The sequence below is a fragment of the Miscanthus floridulus genome, chromosome 16 (assembly GCF_019320115.1).
Source record: "Miscanthus floridulus cultivar M001 chromosome 16, ASM1932011v1, whole genome shotgun sequence".
NCBI lineage: Eukaryota > Viridiplantae > Streptophyta > Magnoliopsida > Poales > Poaceae > Miscanthus > Miscanthus floridulus.
Window position 1 is genome coordinate 99,675,576 of NC_089595.1, and position 21,815 is coordinate 99,697,390.

General features: G+C 45.7%; 3 protein-coding genes across 3 annotated transcripts; 2 read left to right on the forward strand and 1 right to left on the reverse strand.

Moving 5' to 3' along the window:
- Positions 1-388: 388 nt before the first annotated feature.
- On the reverse strand, positions 389-1,358 carry LOC136514329 (uncharacterized). The gene has a single exon (XM_066508313.1). The coding sequence runs from the start codon at positions 1,026-1,028 to the stop codon at positions 624-626; it is 405 nt and encodes a 134-aa protein (XP_066364410.1). The 5' UTR covers positions 1,029-1,358; the 3' UTR covers positions 389-623.
- An 8,339-nt stretch (positions 1,359-9,697) lies between these two features.
- Positions 9,698-16,413, forward strand: LOC136512607 (proline-rich receptor-like protein kinase PERK2). Its single transcript, XM_066506565.1, has 7 exons — positions 9,698-10,891; positions 11,628-12,146; positions 12,277-12,363; positions 12,461-12,531; positions 12,635-12,711; positions 12,815-12,962; positions 15,560-16,413. The coding sequence occupies exons 1-7, from the start codon at positions 9,844-9,846 to the stop codon at positions 15,965-15,967; spliced, it is 2,358 nt and encodes a 785-aa protein (XP_066362662.1). The 5' UTR covers positions 9,698-9,843; the 3' UTR covers positions 15,968-16,413.
- Positions 16,414-18,532: 2,119 nt separating this feature from the next.
- LOC136511668 (ras-related protein Rab7-like) lies at positions 18,533-21,514 on the forward strand. The gene is made up of 7 exons (XM_066505711.1): positions 18,533-18,722; positions 18,798-18,824; positions 18,963-19,062; positions 19,887-20,033; positions 20,119-20,199; positions 20,290-20,435; positions 21,162-21,514. The coding sequence occupies exons 1-7, from the start codon at positions 18,670-18,672 to the stop codon at positions 21,226-21,228; spliced, it is 621 nt and encodes a 206-aa protein (XP_066361808.1). The 5' UTR covers positions 18,533-18,669; the 3' UTR covers positions 21,229-21,514.
- The last annotated feature ends 301 nt before the right edge of the window (positions 21,515-21,815 follow it).

The following is a 21,815-nucleotide window of genomic DNA, read 5'->3' on the forward strand; positions in this document are numbered from 1 at the left end:
ATTGATTAATTCCACACGGTTTAGTTATCGAGTTGGATGCTGACTAGACATCACTCTGACAGTGAGGCTTTGCTTTTTCGATCATCTCGCTCATGAGTCATGATGCATCGATATCATGGCGATATAGTATTTTATTGGTTACTGCTTGATTTTTTCCTCAGGTGGTTGATCTGCGCCGCGTTGCTTTTTGCTCACTCTCCTGTTAAACAATTCGTTGTGCCACTCCCATAACCGCATTCCCTTCTAACCAAATTAATTCTTGTCTAATCAGTGACGAGTGCTTCAGTGCTCCTTCCTAGGACAGTGGGCTGATTTTTTTTGATAAAAAACACGGATCATCAGTTCATCACGATTCACAAGAAGTCATGAACACAAGCGAAATCGAGAGCGAGGGTGGGACGCACGATTCACACGAAGGAGTTTTTCCAAGACGAACTCTGTTTGAGACATCTCCAATCCTCTGTGCAACCAAGAAGCAACGGCATGGTGATGACTGATGAACCCGTCATCCTCGACACCGGCGTTGCAACTACCGTTTCAAGATCAACAGCTACAGCTCAACTAACCAGACAACAAGTGCGGGAAAAGATAAGAAAGAATCTACTAGCACAACTAGAAGCTAGCTAGCTCTCTCCGGTGGACTGATCAACCGGGCGCCGGCTCGACAGCGGCGACGGCGAGGGGCAACCAGCGGCGGCGGCGGCGGCGCCGCAGGGCCGGTGCCAGCGGCCGTCGTCGAAGTTCTTGGCGTAGCTGTCGGCGTCGTACTTGAAGGTGGCCGCGACGGGCGCCCTGCAGGCGTTGCTGCAGATGCTCTTACTCTCCCGCACCAGCCGCCGGAGCAGCCCTCTCCACGCGCGCCGGCCGCCGCCGCGGCCCGCGGCGTCGTCCCCGCGGCCGAGCAGCTGGAAGCGCGCGGGGCTCCGGCGCACGCCCGGCGGCAGCCACGCTGGGGAGGCCATGCAGCCCGAGAAGTAGGAGGACTGGGTCGTCGGAGTGGACGGCTCGCTGTCCATGTCCAGGGCCATGGCGTGAGAGGAGGGGAGAGACCGAGAGTGAGAGGCGCCTGCTGAGGAAGATGTGTGTGTGTCTGCTGCGCTTGTGCCAGTGTGGGATGGAGAGGTCGAGGTGGTTCACGTTCACTGGTCACTTTATGTACCAGCGGCCGTGCATATGAATACCACCGTACAATACCAGCTAATCAGTGTGAGTTCCCAAACTTAGGCCTTGTTTAGTTGGACTTCAAAATCCAAAAAGTTGCTACAGTACCTGTCGCATCGAATGTTTGCGGCCCGTGCATGGAGCATTAAATGTAGATGAAAAGAAAAACTAATTGCACAGTTTGGTGGAAAATTACAAGACGAATGTTTTAAGCCTAATTAGTCAATGTTTGGACACTATTTGCCAAATAAAAACGAAGGTGCTACAGTAGCCCAAAAATCCAAATTTCGCGAACTAAACAAGGGCTTAGGATCTAATGTTACTCTAATAAAGTATTAGTATTTTCTCCGATTAGTGATCACAAATATGAATACATCTAGTTTTGTCATAAGAGCATCCTCAACACTGCCACGCTAACTCTCTATAAAGACTCTAACCTTCTAAGACCCTCTTTAGCACGACTCCAAGCTACTTCTAACTCCTTGTTAGAGATTTAGAGTACGCAAGGAACCGGAGCCAATAACCCAGAAAAAATGGTGGCTTTATCAGCTCCTAGTTCAGTTTGAAAGAAGATATAAAAATAACTTGCTGCTACAGTGCACCAAAATCCAAACCGCTACCAAATGAGACCTAATTTAACTTGTATCTTATATGGAAAAGAGAGAAAATAAAGGGAGAGAAAAAGTTGTCATTGGACCTCGCGAGAGTCGCTAGCTTAGGGAGAATTGTGACTGTCTCATCGGCGCTTGCGAATTGTGAACACATGTTGCTTTCTCCTGTTTGCACCACTGCTGGCATGATTAAGGAGGAGCGAGACAAAAGTCGACATAGGGGAGCAGACACCAGTGTGATTGAGTAGGGACGGGCTTGGGCATGGCATGGGAGAGGGGGTACCGACATGGAGGAGGAGCATAGCCGCTAGCTTAGGGAGAACTAAAGGAGAGGCATAGCATCCGGTGACTAGGGAGAGGAGATGACCCAAGACAAGAGAGAAGTTTACAAAGAGGTGAGGACCAAAAAAAAAAGAAAGCGGGACTTAAAAAACCGAACAATATGGGAACATAAATTTTTGGAATGAGGACAGATCTATTGTGCATTTTATATCTTTATTCTTGTATGAACCCTTGCGCCTTCCCCTTCTGTGGGCTTTACGATGTCAATCTGATGTATCCTTGCATACACTCCTACAACTTCGTTCCTAAAAACACAACATAGTATGGGTTAAGGTTAACTACATAAAGGACTCAACAAGCTCTAACCCAGGAGGGGTTTAGCTGGGGTAGGATTTTAGGGTGTTTAGATGGGGATGGGAGTTGGTTAAGAAGGGGTTTAGGTTTCAGAACAGAATACTCAGAATGGTATGCGGTAACCGGCAAGCTAGTTTTCAAAAGATAAACTTGAAAAGAAAGTTATACAAAACGGAACAAAAAGAAATTTGAAAGTAAGTAAAGCAGGATTTTGAAGTAGGCATTCCAAATAAGAATGAATAAGATTAAAAAAGGAATTTTCAAAATAAGAAAGAAATAGGATTTTGAAGAGAGACTTCAAGATATGGATAAAACAAGATTTTGAAGAGAGGTTTTCTAAAACAAAAGGGGTGTGTTTTTTTTTAAAAAAAAAAAGAAGCCTAAAAACCCCAAAACAACAAATATGTCAAAACAAGAAAGTATGCGAGAAAGTAGTGGTTGACCCTAGGGGAGGAGTGTTTCGAGGGATTTGATTTGGAATTTGAAAGAGGTGTTTCGGTGCCACAAATAAGGGCCTATTTGGCAGGGCTCCTCCCCGGCTCTGGCTCCTCCGGAGGAGCCGTGCCAAACAGTTTAGATGGAGGAGCCGTTTTGAGCACTTTTTTAGCGGGAAAAGGAATTGTGGCTTCTCCAAAACGGCTCCGGCTCCTCCGGACAAGCTCACGGAGAGGAACCCTCCCAAACACACCATAAATTTAGGAAAACACACAAACCCTAAAAAAATGAATATGATGAATTTTAATGCTAGCTCTAAAAACATTTTAAAAACGGTTTCGCATGTAAACAAGAAAATATTTTTTTAGTTTGTTTACAAATTTTTAAAAAATAATTTTTTAGTGGGTTGCAACATAAAGAAAAACACAAGGTGTTATAAATACCTTTGTATTTTAGGGCAGAAGGAGTACATGTTTTGACAATAGACAACGTATAAGTCTTCTCTTGATGGGGTGCGGGGTGGGGTGGGGTGAGGTTCGGAATGAGACCCGAGTAAAAGTGGCAGTAGACACGACACTGAATATCAAGCCAAAATGCTAGTACATTAGCAAGTTGTTTATGCGCTCCTTGTTGCTACTCCGGCTGACAAACTTTATTAATAGAAAAAAAGAAACGGAGTTGTAGTATATCTACTAGCTTTATCCTGTATCCTTTCTGGAAAGTTGTTGATCGCCCATCATTAGCAACAATGATCACTTGCGACGGTGCTTCCTATGAAAGGATCATTGCTGTGCAAGCTAGCTGAAGATAGTGCCAACCCCGCTGTACACTTGCACCTAAAATGTGGACCGTATATGTAGTCTCAACTCTCAAAGTGCTCCTATGTGCCTAAATATCTGTCATTTTCGTTTTTCGATAAACAACTTTGACTAAATATATATTAAAATATATTAATATTTATGGTACATAATTAATATCATTAAAAAGATCTTTGAATCTAGTTTTTTTAATAAATTTATTTGGAAATATAAATGTTGCACGTATTTCCTACAAATCATGTCAAACTTGCGGTACGCACATCAACTGCGACGGTTATTTTGAGACAGAGGGAGTAGGTACACACACCACTACATCAGCTACAATATTCAAAGTTGCACACCCACTCCAATATGCTCCTACATAGGGCTTCAGCATCAAAGGAAAAAAATAAGGAACATTAATGAATGATGGAGATGAATTCCAGTCACTACACTGGGAAAGAAAGAAGGTTCAATGATAACGTTGTATACAGACATTGAAAGCTCTAGTTTGGTTTTGATGAATTAATAAAACCCTAAGTGCTAACCTAGTTTATCAAAGTGATTATGAGATAGGTGACACATTCCAAGTGGTGGAGCAAATGAAGATTATGACATGATGATGATGATGCCATGGTGATGATCAAGTGCTTGGACTTGAAAAGAAGAAAGAGAGAAACAAAAGGCTCAAGTCAAAGGTATAAGTGATAGAAGCCATTTTATTTCGATGATCAAGACACTTAGCGAGTGTGATCACATTTATGTTCGATAGCCGTACTATTAAGAGGGGTGAAACTCGTATCGAAATACGGTTATGAAAGTGCCACTAGATGCTCTAACTCATTGCATATGCATTTAGGATCTAGTGGAGTGCTAACACCCTTAAAAATGTTTGTGAAAATATGCTAACACACATGCACAAAGGTGATACACATTGTGTTTAGAACTTGGGAGCAAGGGTTCGAAACTTCACCGGCGAAGTATCTGCCCGTAGAGTGCGGACAGTCCGACGGTGCCACCGGCGCCCTGTACAGAAAAGATAGGATTTCATAGAGTTGACCAAACGCTGGCTTCAACTGGACCGGCGCGTCCGGTCAGTGGAAGCAGTGAAGACGCTGGCGTCGGTCTTCGACCGAACGCTGGGTCACTTCGTGACCGGACGCGTGATGAGTGTGTCCGGTCCCGCTGACGTGGCGGCATAGAGAAGAGGAGAAGGACCGGACACTGATGCTGCGTCCGATCATGATCGATCGGACACGTCCGGTCGTAGTTGAGCAGCTCTGGAAGCTCTCTGGACTCGACCGAACGTTGCCCCATCTGCGTCCAGTCGTGATCGAACCGACGCGTCCGGTCGTCATTCGACTCTCTCGGGACCTCTCTGGAAACGATCGGACTCGGTAGAGGTGCGTCCGGTCTTGGCACTGTGCTGCGTCCGGTCGTGACTTAACCATTGAGATCGGCGCACAACATTTTAAGTGAGGGATGATGTGGCGGCCATCCGTTGACCGGACACTGGCAGGGTGCGTCCTGTCATTCTGACCGACGTGTCCGGTCGCCCCGAATTTTCAGTGAACAGAGGAACCAACGGATCTATTCGTGGGGGCTCTCTATTTTAGCCCCATGGCCGGCTCAAGCTCACTCTTTTGGTCATTTGCATTGACATAGCAACCTTGTGAACTTAGCCAAAGCTCTCCCACTCATCTCCATCATAGATTCATCATCTTTGTGAGATTATGAGTGAATCCAAGTGCATTGCTTGAGTGTTTGCATTTAGAGGCACTTGGTGTTCTTGTTTCGCTGCGGGATTCGCTTGTTACTCTTGGTGGTTGCCGCCACCTAGACGGCTTGGAGCAGCGAGAATCATCGAGCGGAGGTTGGTGATTGTCTCCGGCTCTGATCATGGTGATTGTGAGGGGTTCTTGACCTTCCCCCAGCGGAGAGCCAAAAGGTACTCTAGTAAATTGATCATGGCTTGTGTGATCCTCATCTTGTGTTGGTTGTGCGGTACCCTATTGAGGGCTTGACGTGTGATACCAATTAGCGCGTGAACCTCCAAGTGAGTGAATCGCCACAACGAGAACTAGCTTGTCAGCAAGTAAGTGAACCTCGCTAAAAATCATTGTGTCATCATTTGATTTCGAGGTGATTGATCTTCATTGATATTCATTTGTGTGATTGATTGGTTCATTCCTTGACTCGGCGGTATAACCATCTTGCTCTCTCTTTTTATATTACCGCAAACTAGTTGTCAAGCTCTTTAGTGTAGCTAGTCATGAGAGCTTGTTAGTTTGGTTAGTGTGGCTCTTTAGTTAACCTTTGAGAGCACACTAACTTAGTGTAGTGATATAGCCATTGGCCCCGTTCGCTTCACTGAAAAAAAACAAACCGAAACACTGTTTCGGCTGATATGTTGTGAGAGAAAAACACTGTTCCGGCTGCAAAAATAAGCTGAAAAGTACGGATTATAAGACAAGCGAATAGGGCCATTGTGTGAATAGATACTATAGAAACTAGAATTGTGGTAGGTAGCTTGTATTTTTAGTAGGCTAGCGCAACACTCGCTTCGCCTCATATTTACCTAACCGATTTGCTAAGTGTTGTTGTAGAAATTTTAATAGGCTATTCACCCCCCTCTAGTCATTAGGACCTTACAGACATATATAAGTTCTACTATCTCCGTTCTAAATCATAGAGCGCTTTGGCTTTTCTATATTCCCTAGCTTTTATTATACATCTAAATATATATTATATCTAGCTAGATACATAATAAAAAATTTGTATCTTGAAATATCAAAACGTCTTATAATTTGAAAACCGATGAAGTACCATATATGTTTTGTATTATTGGATCTCAACCAAAAACTTGCTAAAATAAAATAAGATGACACGGCACATAATTAATTTTACTTCAGAAATAAATTAAGCACAATTAAATATCCATTTGCATCCTTAGGTGTATATAACGGGAACCCAACTGGCCTACCGTAACACGAGCTGAGTTGACGAGTTAGTTGCATATAACTCTTGTCTAAGTGTGAAACAAATTAATCAAAATTTGCCACACATACTAATGTTTCAGCATCTGGTAGCTAGACATTTCGGGCCTGTTTGGACGGCGCCTATGCCTGTCGTGCCCAACCTGCGGCTGCGCCAGAAGTTTGGCGTTGAAAACGCTCGCCGCACATTTGGCGAGGTGTGGCAGCAAATTTGAACTAGGCTGGTGCGGTTTGGTTACGGCATGCCTTAACTTCGTCAGCATCCAAACACCAGCCAGAGTCTGCCATATCTACGGCGCGAGTGTTGCGGCAATGAACCAGATCCCGGTTTTGGTGAAGCTTCGGCCGGCTCCGACTCCTCCATGCATTTTAGCAAAGCAATCGTTTCAATCCGATTTATTATTTTTTGGTTTCACTAGCTTCAGCTCGGAGCACTATAGCAAAAGCCTATGAGCGTTTTGAGCCATACCAAGCGGGACTTGTAACACTAAACAAGTCTGCTTGCTAGGAGATAAACTTATCATTGTCTTTTGAAGCGAAATATATCGTCAATCGTGAACACGAAATCGGATCAGATGGTTGCACCCAACTGAAGCCCATCTTCTGGAATTTGTTCAGACAAGTTAGAATATAGCTCTGATCTAGCGCAATACGAAGTCCGATTCCAAAACATATTGGATCAGAAAATGGAAGTCTAGACTCCTATGTTTTTTAATATTTATATTGGAAATTGGAAAATGGGAAAAATTGACGGATTGAAAACCAATCGGGAGTGACGGAACCAATGGGATGTGGAAAAAGAAGACCATAAAAAAAACGAAACCTAATCAGATACTGTAAAGCAACGAAAGAAAATCAAACAAAAAACTTCTCTACGCTAATAAAGAAAAACGAATAGAGCGTGCACAAGAAAAAAAAAAACCAGAACCCCAAATCCCACGCCAGCCAGCAGTGCCGTATTTGTCTAAATAAAAATAAGCCGCCGGTCAAGAAAAAAGACTAACAAAAAAACTCCCCAAAGATATCCTAGGTAACCTAGTTAGAAATCCTAATCCCGATAGATCTCTCCGATCATGAGTAAGTTGAACACGAATACCAATAACAAATAGAAAAGGATAAAATAGAAATCAAGAAGATTTTTTTTTATCAACTCAGTTCACCTCTGAATATTAAATCATGGAAAGTTTTTGTCTGCCTACAAAGATGGACTCACTATTTCACCATACCTGTTTTCCTTGAGGAACATGTACCATGTAGCCTGTTATTATCGTCACGGACTCACATATGCATGGGGATGGTATGGGCATGCATGCAAAAAAGATATGCGACCAATTTTTTTTTGCCCATGCCTTTTGATTTTTTTCATTTTATTTGTCCTTCTGTAGAAAACAAATAATAAATATACTTATCTTTCATTACTAAATAAATATTCCTACCGCTAAGTTGTTGATATAGTTTTGATTATGAACAAAACTTATTTTTGTTAGAACCCAAATAAACCAATTATCCATTTAATCAAATAATGAGCAAATTTTGAACAAGCTATACATAAGTACCAGTGCAATCCTCGACAAGGGCTGTAACTCAATATTATACTCTACCTACATATAGATATTATCAAATCTAAAATTACGGTGTGCCTTACAATGGGTGAAATGTTTCTATCAAAGTATTATTTTTGGATATAGATTTAATAGGATATTATCATATTATTGGCAATACTAATTCGTATTATATATTTTGTGCTCATCAAAATGAATTATAAACTTTAAATTTTATGAAAATAATAAAACATAAATGGATATGTAACATTTTTGTGATTTTTTTTTCTCCCGTTGCAACGCACGGGCATGTTTGCTAGTATAACAAAAAGCATACTAATCTGGAACGTTCCTAAAAAAATAGCATAATCTGGAACGGGCTGCCATGAACGTTTGGGCCGTCAGCGGGCTAGGACTGCGGCACATCGCGCGAGCCAGATCGGTCCAGTAGTCGGGCTCCCATAGGGCCGGTATGGCATGGAAGAGGCGAGGCGCACGGGCTACGGATTTTTCTCTCTGGTTGCGGACTTGCGACGTCCGTCACAGTCCAGCTTAGTTCTTCACGTCGGTCCGTGGAGGCGTGCAACACGCTTGCCAGAGCATGGCCGTGCGGCGGCGGTTTGTTCCGAATTTTTCTTTGTTCGTCAAAATGCCTTGCAAAATTTGTTGGATATGTTTTCACTTATTAACCACAATCCAATCCAAACGAAATAAAAGGTTGTTAGGATTTCGGAAGTTCTACAGTGGCGGCACGCGTAAAAGCGAACGGAATCTCCTCGCTACGGGCCTACACGCCCGCCCCTCCCACGGCGACGCGTGACGGGGCGCAGTGGCCGCGCAGACGCCGCCATGTCGGCCCCGCCGTCCAATACTTCGGCTCCATCTAGTCTACTACTCCTCCTGCAGCCCCAGCCCGGTCGCCTCCTTCTCCAAGCACTCCAGAGCCGTCGACCACGTCCGCTGCAGCCGCCCCGTCGCTTCCATCACCCACGGTGCCACCGGCCGCTCCACCACCACTGCAGGCGCCAGTAGTTCCGCCGCCGCTGACCCTGGTTGCTCCGCCGGCTGTTTTTCCTCCAGGGGCTCCTCCTCCTGCTGGCCCACCGGCACCGGTGTTCCCGCCGCCTGATCATCCGGCTTCTTCGCCACCCGCCCCGCCGCTTCCCTCGCCTCCACTGCAGCCGCCACCGACGACTCCATCTGCTCCGCCGGCACTTCCACCTCCACCGCTGGCGCCAGCGGCACCAACTGATCCGCCGCCGTCTTCCCCTTCTACGCAGCCGCCACCGGCACCACCAGCTGACCCGCCGGCGCCACCTACTCCACCCCCGCAACCCACACCATCTGCTCCGCCGGCTCCGCCGCAATCACCAGTGAGGCCTGCTGCTCCGCCGCCGGCGGCTCTCCTCCTACGCCGCAGCCACCGGCGACACCAGCTGCACCACCGGCGTCTCCTCCAATACCGCTGCCACCACCTCTGCCACCGGCGACACCAGCTGCACCACCGGCGTCTCCTCCTATACCGCAGCCACCGGCGACACCAGCTGCACCACCTCCGGCTTCTCCTCCTATAACGCAGCCACCAATACCTTCTCCGCCTGCACCGGTGGCTCCGGCCACGCCGTCAGCACCGCCCCCATCTCCACCGGGGACACCCCCGCCGGTGATGCCACCGCCGTTGCCTGCGCCATCAACACCGACGCCGTTGCCGCCAGTAATCCCTCCACCATCGCCGCCAGTGATCCCCGCGCCACCAACAACGCCCACGCCGTCCCCTCTGATCATGCCGCCTTCACCATCAACACCCGCTCCGGCGCCTCCAATGCCACCTGCGCCATCAGTGCCGTCGCCATCACCGCCACCGGCGCCTGCACCAACGCCCACGCCGTCGCCTCCAGTGACGCCTGCGCCACTGACGCCATTGCCGCCATCCCCTGCGGTGCCGGCACCAGCGACGCCGTCCCCTCCTCCTCCCATGGCGCCGTTACCACCAGCACCCACTCCTCCATCACCGTCAACACCAGCACCACCATTGCCATCGCCGCCTTCTCCCGTGACGCCAGGGCAACCATTGCCATCGCCGCCTTCTCCCGTGACGCCAGTGCCACCACCATTGCCGTCGCCGCCTTCTCCCGTGACGCCAGTGCCACCGCCAGTGCCGTCGCCGCCTTCTCCCGTGACGCCAGTGCCACCAGTGCCGTCGCAGCCTTCTCCAGTGACGCCATCTCCATCAATCCCAACGCCACCATTGCCTTCGCCGCCTTCCCCGGCGTCGCCCGAGCCACCAAGGCCGTCACCACCTTCTCCAGTGACACCATCTCCCCCAGGTGTCCCGGCCCCAAACATACCACCATCCCGGCGAAGGGCACCGGAGCCACCACCCGCGACGCCATCTCCACTCGGGCCAGATCCTCCAGCGCCGCCCAGACGGCTGCCCTCGCCGTCTCCTGTTCCGCCATCCCCCCATGCCCCTCCTTCTCCTCCTGGCGTAATTCCGTCGTCCCCTCCTCCTGGCGTAAATCCGTCGCCCCCAAATGATGACCCTTCCTCGCCGTCATTCACACCTCCGGCGCCACCATCGCCATCAGCTTCAAATTGGACTGTGATCGGCGTCTCCGTGGCCGTCGCAACGGTGGTCGTGCTCGGCCTCATAGCCGGCCTCATCTACTGCTGCTTCAAGAAGCACCGCCAACGCCGCCGCAGCTCTCCGTCCGGTACGTATGCCAACACTCCCATACCGCCATACATACGCTTGACACGCTCTGGCTTGGCCGGTGCACGCGCACCACCGCAGTAGCTAGCAAGCTTTAGGTTTGTGCACGCGCGTGAGTGCGTGAGTGCGCGCGCGCGTCAAGCAACGTAAGAAATCGCGTGCCCGCAAGCGGGGCCCGCGCCCGGCGGCTCGGACGACGCATCACGACGCGCACTCGCCATTCGTGCGCCGCCGGCGTCACAGGAACAACCTTTGCCGGTGTTGGTGACGATGGCGACACGTACACCATTGACCAGAGAGCTGGTTGTTGTCCTGTTGAAGCTGAACGGCCGGCCGACCGGTTTTCAGGATAAACCGTGTGCTCTTGCTCAATGTGCCTATTCAAGGCTTCTTTTTCAAGTGCGTGACCCATGGCAACTTGCCGCGTAAAAGTCGATCGTTGATGAACTCGTCGACGGAAACGGCAATGGCTATACATACAAGTGTATACAATCTAGAGTTCTCTGCGTCATTTGGCCACTTTATGTGTTTGATTCTTGCATACTGCTTTTCTTGTTGCATTTCTGCTTCTAGATCGACTAGACTGTTAAGTCGTCGTCACAAATCATGACCGCCCCAGTGATGACTGTGACAAAAAAAAGTCAAAATTCCACGTGTTGGTGTTTCGTGACACTGCAATCGTCAACGATTTTTTCAGCTTTTAGCTATCTGCTGCTGTTGTTCTAACATCCTCTCAGGCAACGTCTACGGCCCCCGGCTGCCGGTGTCGTCGTCGCACCAGCAATCAAAGCCGCCGTCGTCAGCGAAGCTACAATCCACGCCGCAGTCGTACTCGCAGCAGATGGTGGGCGGCCAGTCGTGGCAGACCAGCAGCGGCAGCGGCGCGCTCTCGGTCTCGGGTCTCCTGCGCCCGCCGCCCCCTCCTCCTCCGCCGGTCACGGGCGGCACGGTGTCGTACGCGGAGCTGGTGGCTGCGACGGGCGGGTTCTCCGACGCGAACCTGCTCGGGCAGGGCGGGTTCGGGCACGTGTACCGCGGCACGCTGGAGGGCGCCGGCGGCGGCGAGGAGGTGGCCATCAAGCGGCTGCGGCCCGGGAGCGGGCAGGGCGACCGGGAGTTCCGCGCCGAGGTGGAGATCATCAGCCGCGTGCACCACCGCCACCTCGTCTCCCTCGTCGGCTACTGCATCCACGGCGACCAGCGCCTGCTCGTCTACGAGTACGTGCCCAACAAGACGCTAGAGCTCCACCTGCACGGTACGTGAACGTGACAGCTTACTTTACCTTGTGTCCATGCGTGCATAGCTCGCTCGCGGCCGCAGGCTTTGTCTGCCTGCCGCCGGTTGCACGGGGACGGCTCGCCTGACATGGTTTTGCATTGTTCCAGGGATGGGTCGCCCGGCGCTGGATTGGCAGCAGAGGTGGAAGATCGCGCTTGGGTCGGCCAAGGGGTTGGCCTACTTGCACGAGGACTGTGAGTCCCAGCACTCAGCTTTGTCTGATTTTTTTTTTCCTTTTTCTTCTGAGACTAGTAGTTTAGTTGTGTTAATCGAGAGCCGTGTTGGTTTCAGGTGATCCTAAGATTATCCACCGTGACATCAAGGCGGCAAACATACTTCTGGATTACAATTTCGAGCCCAAGGTAAGTGATCTCAGCACATATCACATCGATTCATTCTTCGCCGGTGTGTGAATTTTGGAGGTCATGCATGCATTTTGTCTGAAAACGATCATTTGTTGTGCAGGTTTCAGACTTTGGGTTGGCCAAGATCCAGCCCGCAGATGACACTCACGTCTCCACGCGCGTCATGGGAACCTTCGGGTAAACTGGTTGCTCCACAACATTCATATAGAGTTAACAAGTGACTAAGAAGTTTATGAATGTAGAACTAGAAAGCATTGTCAGTGATGAGCTCGTTTTTCAGATATTTGGCGCCGGAGTACGCCACCACCGGCAAAGTAACCGACCGGTCGGACGTCTACTCCTTCGGAGTCGTGCTTCTGGAACTGATAACAGGGATGACGCCTGTCCTGCCACCCGAGCCAGACAACGACGAGACTCTGGCTTCTTGGGTGAGTTACCCTGAATTTTGACTCATTGTTCTAAATTTTGACTGAATGTACACGCAGAGCGAGGTGACTAATCCTGCCATTCTTTCTGCCGGTGAATATTTTCGAGTCTGTCTACTCACCATTCGGTTATTCTGTTGTTTGGTACCGGTTGATACAAAAGCACAAAACAACGAATTCTGCCAATTCACTAAATTGGTTGTTTTGAAGCTTCGTAATAACCAAATGTTTGAAACCCATAAAACAACCGAATGCAAATGAAAACAAAAAACGGTTGTTACAAAACAAAAGAAACAACCATATTAAAAATAAACAAATCAGAAACTAAAAAGCCACAAATAATTCAGGAAAAAACTGATGTCCCAAAAAAAAACAGAAAAAACAAAAAAAATAATCTAAGGGATTAATTGCTGAAAAATGTTAAAAAAATTCTGCAAAGCAAAGATTATTTGCAAAAATGAAAACATAAATACAAATAAAACACATGGGATTCCATAATCAATATCTGCATGGTACACCTAATAGGGATCAGAGCCACAAAAATTATAGTAAAAATAAGGATTTTATACATACAAACTTAACTTTACAAAATTGAACAGCTGTAAGTAAGACAATATGTAAAAAATTAAACAAACAGAAAACATAAAGAATGACTGCCTCAATGACATTGACAACATGGGAAAGCATATATATACATAAACAATAACGAAAAAAAGCTATATATAAATATATAAAAACAAAGTAGCAGTTTAAATATTACAATAATATAGAAATTCAGGTTCAAACAACCATTAAATAAACAGCTCAGATAAAAAAAATGTCTTCTAATTCAGGTTCAAACAACCATTAACCAAAACAGCTCAGATGACCAAAAACTGTCTTTTAATAAAGAGAAACCAGCAGTCTCGGGCGGTTCATGATGCGGCTGAAGCTGCCCAACGGCGTGACGACGAGCGAGCAGACGCTGTACCTGGCCAGCGTCATCGAGGCGTACTAGCTGTTCAACTTGGCGCATGGATGCTGAGCAGCGGAGAAGGTGATAGGCTGGCGGCGTGCATGCACGGTGATGAAGCCGCTGTGGCCTTTACCACGCTGGTGCGTGAGCCTGAGACGGCACCAAAGATTCCTGTATACCCGTGAGGCGTTCTGTGCCGGCTGCTTGTCGACCTGTGTCACGCGTTGGCCATGTCGCAGCGACAGAACTAGCAGATCTGCGGGGCGACGCTCCCGGACGTCCCGGCCATCCTGGACGGCCTCCGCGCCGTTGGCCTCACCAATCATACGGCTCAGAATCCGGTTGTTTTGAACTTCCAAAACAATCGGTTAATGTATAGCATATCTGATATTTTTTGGTGCAGTCAAGGCCTAGGCTGACAAGAGCTCTCGAAGAGGACGACCTGGACGGGCTGACCGACCCGAGCCTGGGCACCGACTACGACGGCGTCGACATGCGCCGGCTCATCGCCTGCGCCGCCGCCGCCGTGCGGACTACGGCCCGGTCCCGCCCGTGCAGTGCCGGTCCTGAGATTTTTAGGGCCTAGAGCAAAACTAAATCTCAGGGCCCTTTAGTATAAACATCAAAATAATATATTAATATTACTAAACACATGTATAAACGGAATATTACCTATAAACAGTTAAAGAGTATCAAATGCAATATTCATATCAAATAAATTATAATATTAAATTACTTTAAAATTTTCTTCAATGTCTTCTACATGGTTGATTATCTACATTAATAGCAATTATATCTAATTCGTATGGATTTCTTGATGTGCTTATATGACTTTTAAAGAATTTATCATTTGATACTCTCTATGACTGCAACAATTCATCGACTTGTTTTCTCTTTATTTTCTCACTGCCGAAATTTGGTATGAATAAACTAATTGCAATTGGAAGAAAAGAAACGATGCTATAATTTTAAAGAGAGAAATGAAACGATTACTAATACAATTGGAAAGGCACAATCTCTTTATACCTGCAGTCTTCTTCCTCGTTGAGGGGCCGTTTGCCAGGCCCAAATGGCCAATTGACAATGAATTATAACTAATAACTACTCCCTCCGCTCATAAATGTCTGTCGTTTTCGTTTTCCGAGAAACAATTTGACTAATTGTATATTAAAAAATATTAATATTTATAGTACATAATTAGTATCATTGGATATATATTTGAATCTAGTTTTTTTAATAAATTTATTTAGAGATACAAATATTGCACGTATTTTTTATAAATCGAGTTAAACTTATTGGCACGCAAATCGTGGCGATACACATTTAGGGACAGAGGGAGTAGTAGCTAGCTTCCTAGGTGCTACAACAAATATATACTAGTAACTAATAATACATACTATATACATGTATATTGCTACCTACATCACTACATGTGCTAGTATCAGAGGCCCCTTGGTCCCAGGGGGCCTAGAGCGGCTGCCCCGCTCGCCCCCCTCCAGGGCCGGGCCTGCGCCCGCGGATGAGCCAGGTGACCGACCGATCGCGGCCAAGCTGCGAGACACGATTTCATTCGCTGCAGATTTTTTTGTAGGAAGCTTTGCTAACATCAGTGTTCACGTGCTGTTTTCATTCATGGACAAAGCAGATCGTGCGGTTCCTGGAGGGGCAGATGTCGGTGGAGGCCCTGAACGCCGGCGTGGCGCCGGGGCAGAGCGAGGTCGTGGACGACGGCGCGGCCGAGCAGCTGCGGCGGATGAGGCGGATGGCGTTCGTGCCGGGGACCTCCTCTACCGGAGGCTTCCGCCTCACTGAGAACGTGAGCAGAAGCTACGTGAGCGAGGCGACGAGCGAGTACGGGCTGCACCCGTCGTCGTCCAGCTCCAGCGACGACGACGCCGCCACGAGCAAGGCGGCGGCCAGCGCGCACGGCGCCACTAGCCGGCCGCAGACCGCCGTGTCCAGCGCCGCGGGGAGGGAAGGACAGAGGTCCGGCGAGATCGGCGCCGCCGAGGGCATGACCCGCCGCACGCGGTCGGGACGCGCCCACGAGTGACGCTTCACGCTCGCAATGGAGCTGAGTTTTTTTGCCAGCGGTTGTCTTAAAAGTTTGTTCTTGGGCTTTTTGTTTAACGTTCGTTATTTAGGGGTACACAATACAGGCAATCAGGAATTCAGGTTAGTGGTAGGAGTAGATAAAATTGGTAGTAAATTTTTTGCTCAAAGTGCAGACTTTCAGTCAGTTTTGGAGAACACAGGATATTCTAGTGAGACGTAGCGGCTTGATTCGTCTGGTGATAGAGATTAGCTGTATGGAACTTTCTTGTTAGTCCCATGTGCCTTTTTGCTTCTTGTGCTGCCAGAGATTGTTGAATGCCAGGTGGACAGTTAGCATCCACGGGCGTCCACTCAGAGGGTGTTTGGTTACTGCTGCTAAAGTTTAGCTCTTATTACATTGGATGTTTGAACACATGCATGTGTATTAAATATAGACAAATTATGAAACTAAATGCACAGATTGAGGCTAATTTACGAGACGAATTTTTTAAGCCTAATTAGCCTATGATTTGACAATATGGTGCTACAATAAACATATGCTAATGATGGATTAATTATACTTAATTAATTCGTCTCGCGGAATACTGACGGAATTTGTAATTTATTATTTTTATTAGTATGCAAATACCCCATACGACACCTCATATAACATCCGATATAACATCTCTTAAACTTTAGTTCCTGCATCAAAACACCACCTTAGTTTAAGCTTTCGATTGCTATCATTGCTACACCGGCCGGTCAAATTATCTATCTCTATCCAGACCCCCAACACCATAATAGCCTGAAGTCACATGATTGATAGGCCAGATACTAATCTCCACATCATCCTCACAATACGTGTTTTTACAAATTTTTTGGTAAAGCTTTACCGTTATCGACAATAACAATAACTATGTGATTCTATAAAGACTCTAAGATAACATCTAAATTTATATCTAACCTCGACCATTATGGATACTCTCAACTAGAGTACCCTAAATCTATGTCTAAATTACTCACATGTAGTGTTAAAAAAAGAGCCTCTAATCATCATCTAAACTAACCATGTATGCCATAATAAAAAATAATCTAAAGTAACCTCTAATAAATTACTCAACTCTGATATTATTAAAATGAAATAGAGCAACATCTCAATTTGCATCTAAATTATACATTTCTAATAATAAAAATAAAACATAAATCTGCATCTAAACAACTACATCTATATCTAACACTATAAAAAATAGCCCAAATCACTTCAAAAATATTGTAAATGATGTTTGTTATTGTAAACATAGAAAAATTGATTAAAGTAATAAATGAATAATGTCTTATCATTGTAATCTATATCTATATCTATATTTATATTTATATATCTTATAATCTTAAACCCCACTAGAATATTATATCTCCACATTCAAACCATCTTATCAGCAGTCCATTAGCTCATGTACTTATGGCACATATCTATTCATGCAAGTTATCTACGTCAACAAATCATATGATCCGTTAACATATATTTATTTATCCACATTAGCATACCTCACCATTCACTAAAACTCATTCGCGAATCCCACAGCAACGTAAGCACCGGAGGTAAGCTTTTAGTATAAATGTATGTTAGAACTTATAAGCGATGATGATATCTACCGCATTAAACACATAATTAACTTAAGTTAAGGTTACAACTAAATGTGCAGTACAGAACAGAAACCTATGGATATATATGAATAAAAGAAACATATAAAGCATAGTTTAAAAGGCGGTTAGGCGTCCAGACGAGTGCTTGGTACGCCTGGACGCCTAGGCGGCGCCTAGGCGACGCCTAGGGGGCAAGGCGCCACTGTTTCCAAGTCGAGCTAGGTGCGCCTGGATGCCTAGGCGACGCCTTAAAAACACTGATATAAAGTATTGTATAACTATAAGTAATAATACGGACGGACAATGATAAGAAATATTTCTATGGGTATTGCATATGTACAAATTAGAGAGAACAAAGATATATAATTTTGGTTATTAAATTTTTTTATAATTTCTAAGACTCGTCTCATAAAATCATTAGCCATGCAAGAATACGTGTTGATGAACTAGTATCTATAATTTTATACGCTCCCTCCATTTTTTATATTTCCCATTATTTGAACAAGATAAACTTCAAATTCTTACAATTTTTACAATCAAATTAATTCTAAAGTTTTAGTCTAGACATCACATGTAGATTAGTCATAAAACCTACTTTAGTAAAGCAACAAAAATAAGTTATAATCAAAATATATTTTGGAGGCTAGAATTGTGGAAAGGACCCGAGGATGCAGCATTTGTATTCAGCTTTGGGCTGCTTTGTTGTTTGGCTGTTGTTGCAGGCCGACAGCAAAAAGGAAAAAAAAAATAAAGGCAGCAATCAAGCTGATTAGTTCAAAAAAAAATATATTTTTTTTTAAAAAATTAAACAATCGCAAATAAAACTGATGCGCTTGCTCCCGCTGTGGCCCACGGTGTGGTCGCCACCTCATCACACATGCCGTCCCGTTCCGCGGGTCTCCCTTGCTTCCTTTCCCTGTGTCGTTCCAGCGCCCACCACAAAACGCAACGCATCGCGCGACGCCCAACCCCAACTCCCCGACTCCCTCTCTGGCAAGGTCTACCTCTCGGCCTCTCTCCCTCCCCCTTCCAGTCGCCGCACGCGAGATCGCCGCCCCGGGTGGGCCCTAGATCCCGATGGCCTCGCGCCGCCGCACCCTGCTCAAGGTCATCATCCTCGGCGACAGCGGGTGAGCGCTTCGGATCTCCCCTTCCCCCCTGTGAGGGCTTTAGCTTTTGTCTGACCTCTGTTTCCTGTGATCTAGGGTTGGGAAGACGTCCTTGATGAACCAGTATCCTGCGATTCAGATCGATTCTTGACAAGCTGACTTGATTTCGTTTCGTTGATTTTTATTATTATTATTCATTTATTCTGGTTGGATAGTTTGGCCGTTTGGGCTGTGTTTTCTTTGAGCTGTGATGTAATTCAGATATGTGAACAAGAAGTTCAGCAACCAGTACAAGGCTACGATTGGCGCGGATTTCCTCACCAAGGAGGTGCAGTTCGAGGACAGGCTCTTCACTCTGCAGGTAAGATTGGTTTGGTTCCCCTGGCCATGCTGTGTCGTGCTATGCGAGTAGTTCGGTTTCTTTAGGTCAACTCCAGCCCCGATTTGTGCTTTATTAATTAGTTTGCGAACTGATCAGCTGTGATGTTTAAAAAGTACAGGAGAGGATGTTTGCTGCTGAACACTTGAATGCTTGCTTGTTAGGCCATAGCATCGTGCTTGTTGCTGCCGATTCAGTCTACTCAGTATGCTGTTTTGTTTAGGCAGTTTGTTTGCACTTGAATTATCTAGCTCCTGTTGACAATAAGTCAGTTTCATCAATTTTATTGCTCCATTGGTTTACCGTGTTGGCAACATTGTAGTGAAGTATTCCTGCTAGAAAATGTGCCTCCTAAATATTCCATGAGAAAAACACTACTAGTCAAAGGTGTACTCTTTAGAACTTCTAGGCGTCTGCATTATTTTTCATTCTTTACTGGTGAATCAGATTTCGCTGCTTATGTTGGCATGATGTTGTTTCTATTAGCATAGGCCATAGGGGCATTTGGCAGCTATATTAGTCACCCTTCTTTATACTTTCCCGTAATCTTGTTCTTCAGTTAATTAACAAATGACTGTTCAGATAATTTCAAACCTTCTACATACAGTCTCTACATATCATAACTGTCTAACTATTTGAAGTGGTTTCTTATGTTTTGTCTGCTTCTTAATAAAGGACCATCTTCATCGAATCTATTGGTTACATAAGGAATCTATGTAGATTCAGATTAATCTCATGTGAAGAGATGAATTTTCTACCAGTCATCTTGTATCTGCTGGTTTATGGTGTTTAATATGTCTTTGCAGATATGGGACACTGCAGGTCAGGAAAGGTTTCAGAGTCTTGGCGTTGCATTCTACCGGGGAGCAGATTGTTGTGTCCTAGTCTATGATGTTAATTCTATGAAATCATTTGATAACCTGAACAACTGGCGTGAAGAGTTTCTAATTCAGGTGAAATATTTCCAATGGTTTATTAGTTCTGTCTCATAACAATCATTTTTTTTTTGGGTCTAACTTTGGATGTTTCCCTTTGCAGGCTAGCCCATCAGATCCTGATAATTTCCCTTTTGTTTTGTTGGGTAACAAAGTTGATGTAGATGGTGGCAACAGCCGTGTGGTAAATACCGCTACATGATTTGCTCTCTGAGTAAATTCTTCTCTTGAACTAGATTGTACTGATTAGAAATGTAAACTGCTTTCATTTTAGGTATCGGAGAAAAAGGCAAAGGCATGGTGTGCTTCTAAAGGGAACATCCCGTACTTTGAGACATCTGCTAAGGATGGAACGAACGTGGAAGATGCCTTCCAGTGTATCGTAAAGAACGCTCTGAAGAATGAACCAGAGGAAGAATTGTAAGCACACTGATTCTCCTTTCTCTGCATGTTTGATTGACATTTGACAGCACTGGTTTTATGTGACATTAATCAGTCCAAATACTAGAAAATGGAGCACTGCAGTAAGAGTAGTTATGTTTGAAATATCAATTGGTCCTGTTGGTCTTTTGCTCCAGTTGTTAGTCATCAACAAAATTAGTCACCTTTTGCTGATGCTCTTTTTGGTGGTTTGTTTGCATCGTACCAGGACTAGCATCATTTGCTGCAATAAGACTAGAGTAGTAACATTTTGAAAATAGACAACTTTCTGTTGGGAAAATAGACAACTTCTGTTGGTCTCTTTTTCAGTATTATCTATGTCAAATCATCAACCATGTGCTGGTTCTTTTCGTGGGGGATATGTTTGCATAGGCCTTGTTTAGATGCCATCCAAATTCCAAGTTTTTTCACTCTCTCTCCATCACATCAATTTTTAGCCGCTTACATGGAATATTAAATGTAGGTAAAAAAAATAACTAATTGCACAGTTTAGTTCGAAATCACGAGATGAATCTTTTGAGCCTAGTTGGTCCACGATTGGACAATATTTGTCAAATAAGACGAAAGTGCTACTATTCATCGGGTTGAAATTTTTTCGCAATCTAAACGAGTCCATAGTTTCAGGACTAGCACCATTCGTTTGTTTCTTTTGGTTGTATTTCTTTCTGCGCCCCCTTTTTGGATCTTATCGATTTGTTCTTGAAGGTATGTGGCAGATACCGTGGATGTGGTGGGTGGCAACCGGGCCCAGAGATCATCTGGTTGCTGTTAAGGCATGAGGCATCACGAGGGCGTTGTGATCATCACCGGCTATGCAGTAATCAAACAATACCTTTGACATTGCTGGCCCTCCATGGTTATCTACGGATCTGTATTCCATTTGTTGTCTTTCCAGTCTCCTGCTATGTACCCAAGGGCGCCTGCCCCATGCTGTCAATCCGTGGACTTTGTGCAGTTTCATCAGTAGCGTCATATCTTGTGAATACAATTGGGCAAAATAAGAGTAAGTATAAACTAAAGTTCATCCTTTATGGTTTTGTGTGGGATGAGTATCAGCATGTTCGTTTCGGCTTATTCGCTCGTATCTGGCTTATAATTCACGGCTTGAACATTGTTTTTCTCTCACACCAAATCAGCCAGCAGTACTTTTAGCCATGGCTTATAAGCCAATTCAGTCGAAACGAACAGGTCGTCCTGTTTGCTTGGCTTATAAGCCGTACTTTTTCAGTTAACGAATAGTATTTTTTTTCACAACAAATCAACCAACAGTACTTTCAGCCATGGTTAACAGGCGATGAATGTCTGTCTGGGAATCGCCTTTTTCCTGGCTTTCTGCTTCAATGCGAGTTGCTACCCCCG

Bases quoted from the DNA above. Each gene is read 5' to 3' on its own strand.
- LOC136514329 (XM_066508313.1), bottom strand. From the start codon at position 1,028: ATGGCCCTGGACATGGACAGCGAGCCGTCCACTCCGACGACCCAGTCC.
- LOC136512607 (XM_066506565.1), top strand. From the start codon at position 9,844: ATGCCACCGCCGTTGCCTGCGCCATCAACACCGACGCCGTTGCCGCCA. The intron at 12,532-12,634 runs GTAAGTGATCTC...TTTGTTGTGCAG, and splicing joins ATTACAATTTCGAGCCCAAG to GTTTCAGACTTTGGGTTGGC. The intron at 12,712-12,814 runs GTAAACTGGTTG...CTCGTTTTTCAG, and splicing joins CGCGTCATGGGAACCTTCGG to ATATTTGGCGCCGGAGTACG.
- LOC136511668 (XM_066505711.1), top strand. From the start codon at position 18,670: ATGGCCTCGCGCCGCCGCACCCTGCTCAAGGTCATCATCCTCGGCGAC. The intron at 18,825-18,962 runs GTATCCTGCGAT...GATGTAATTCAG, and splicing joins AAGACGTCCTTGATGAACCA to ATATGTGAACAAGAAGTTCA. The intron at 19,063-19,886 runs GTAAGATTGGTT...ATGTCTTTGCAG, and splicing joins ACAGGCTCTTCACTCTGCAG to ATATGGGACACTGCAGGTCA.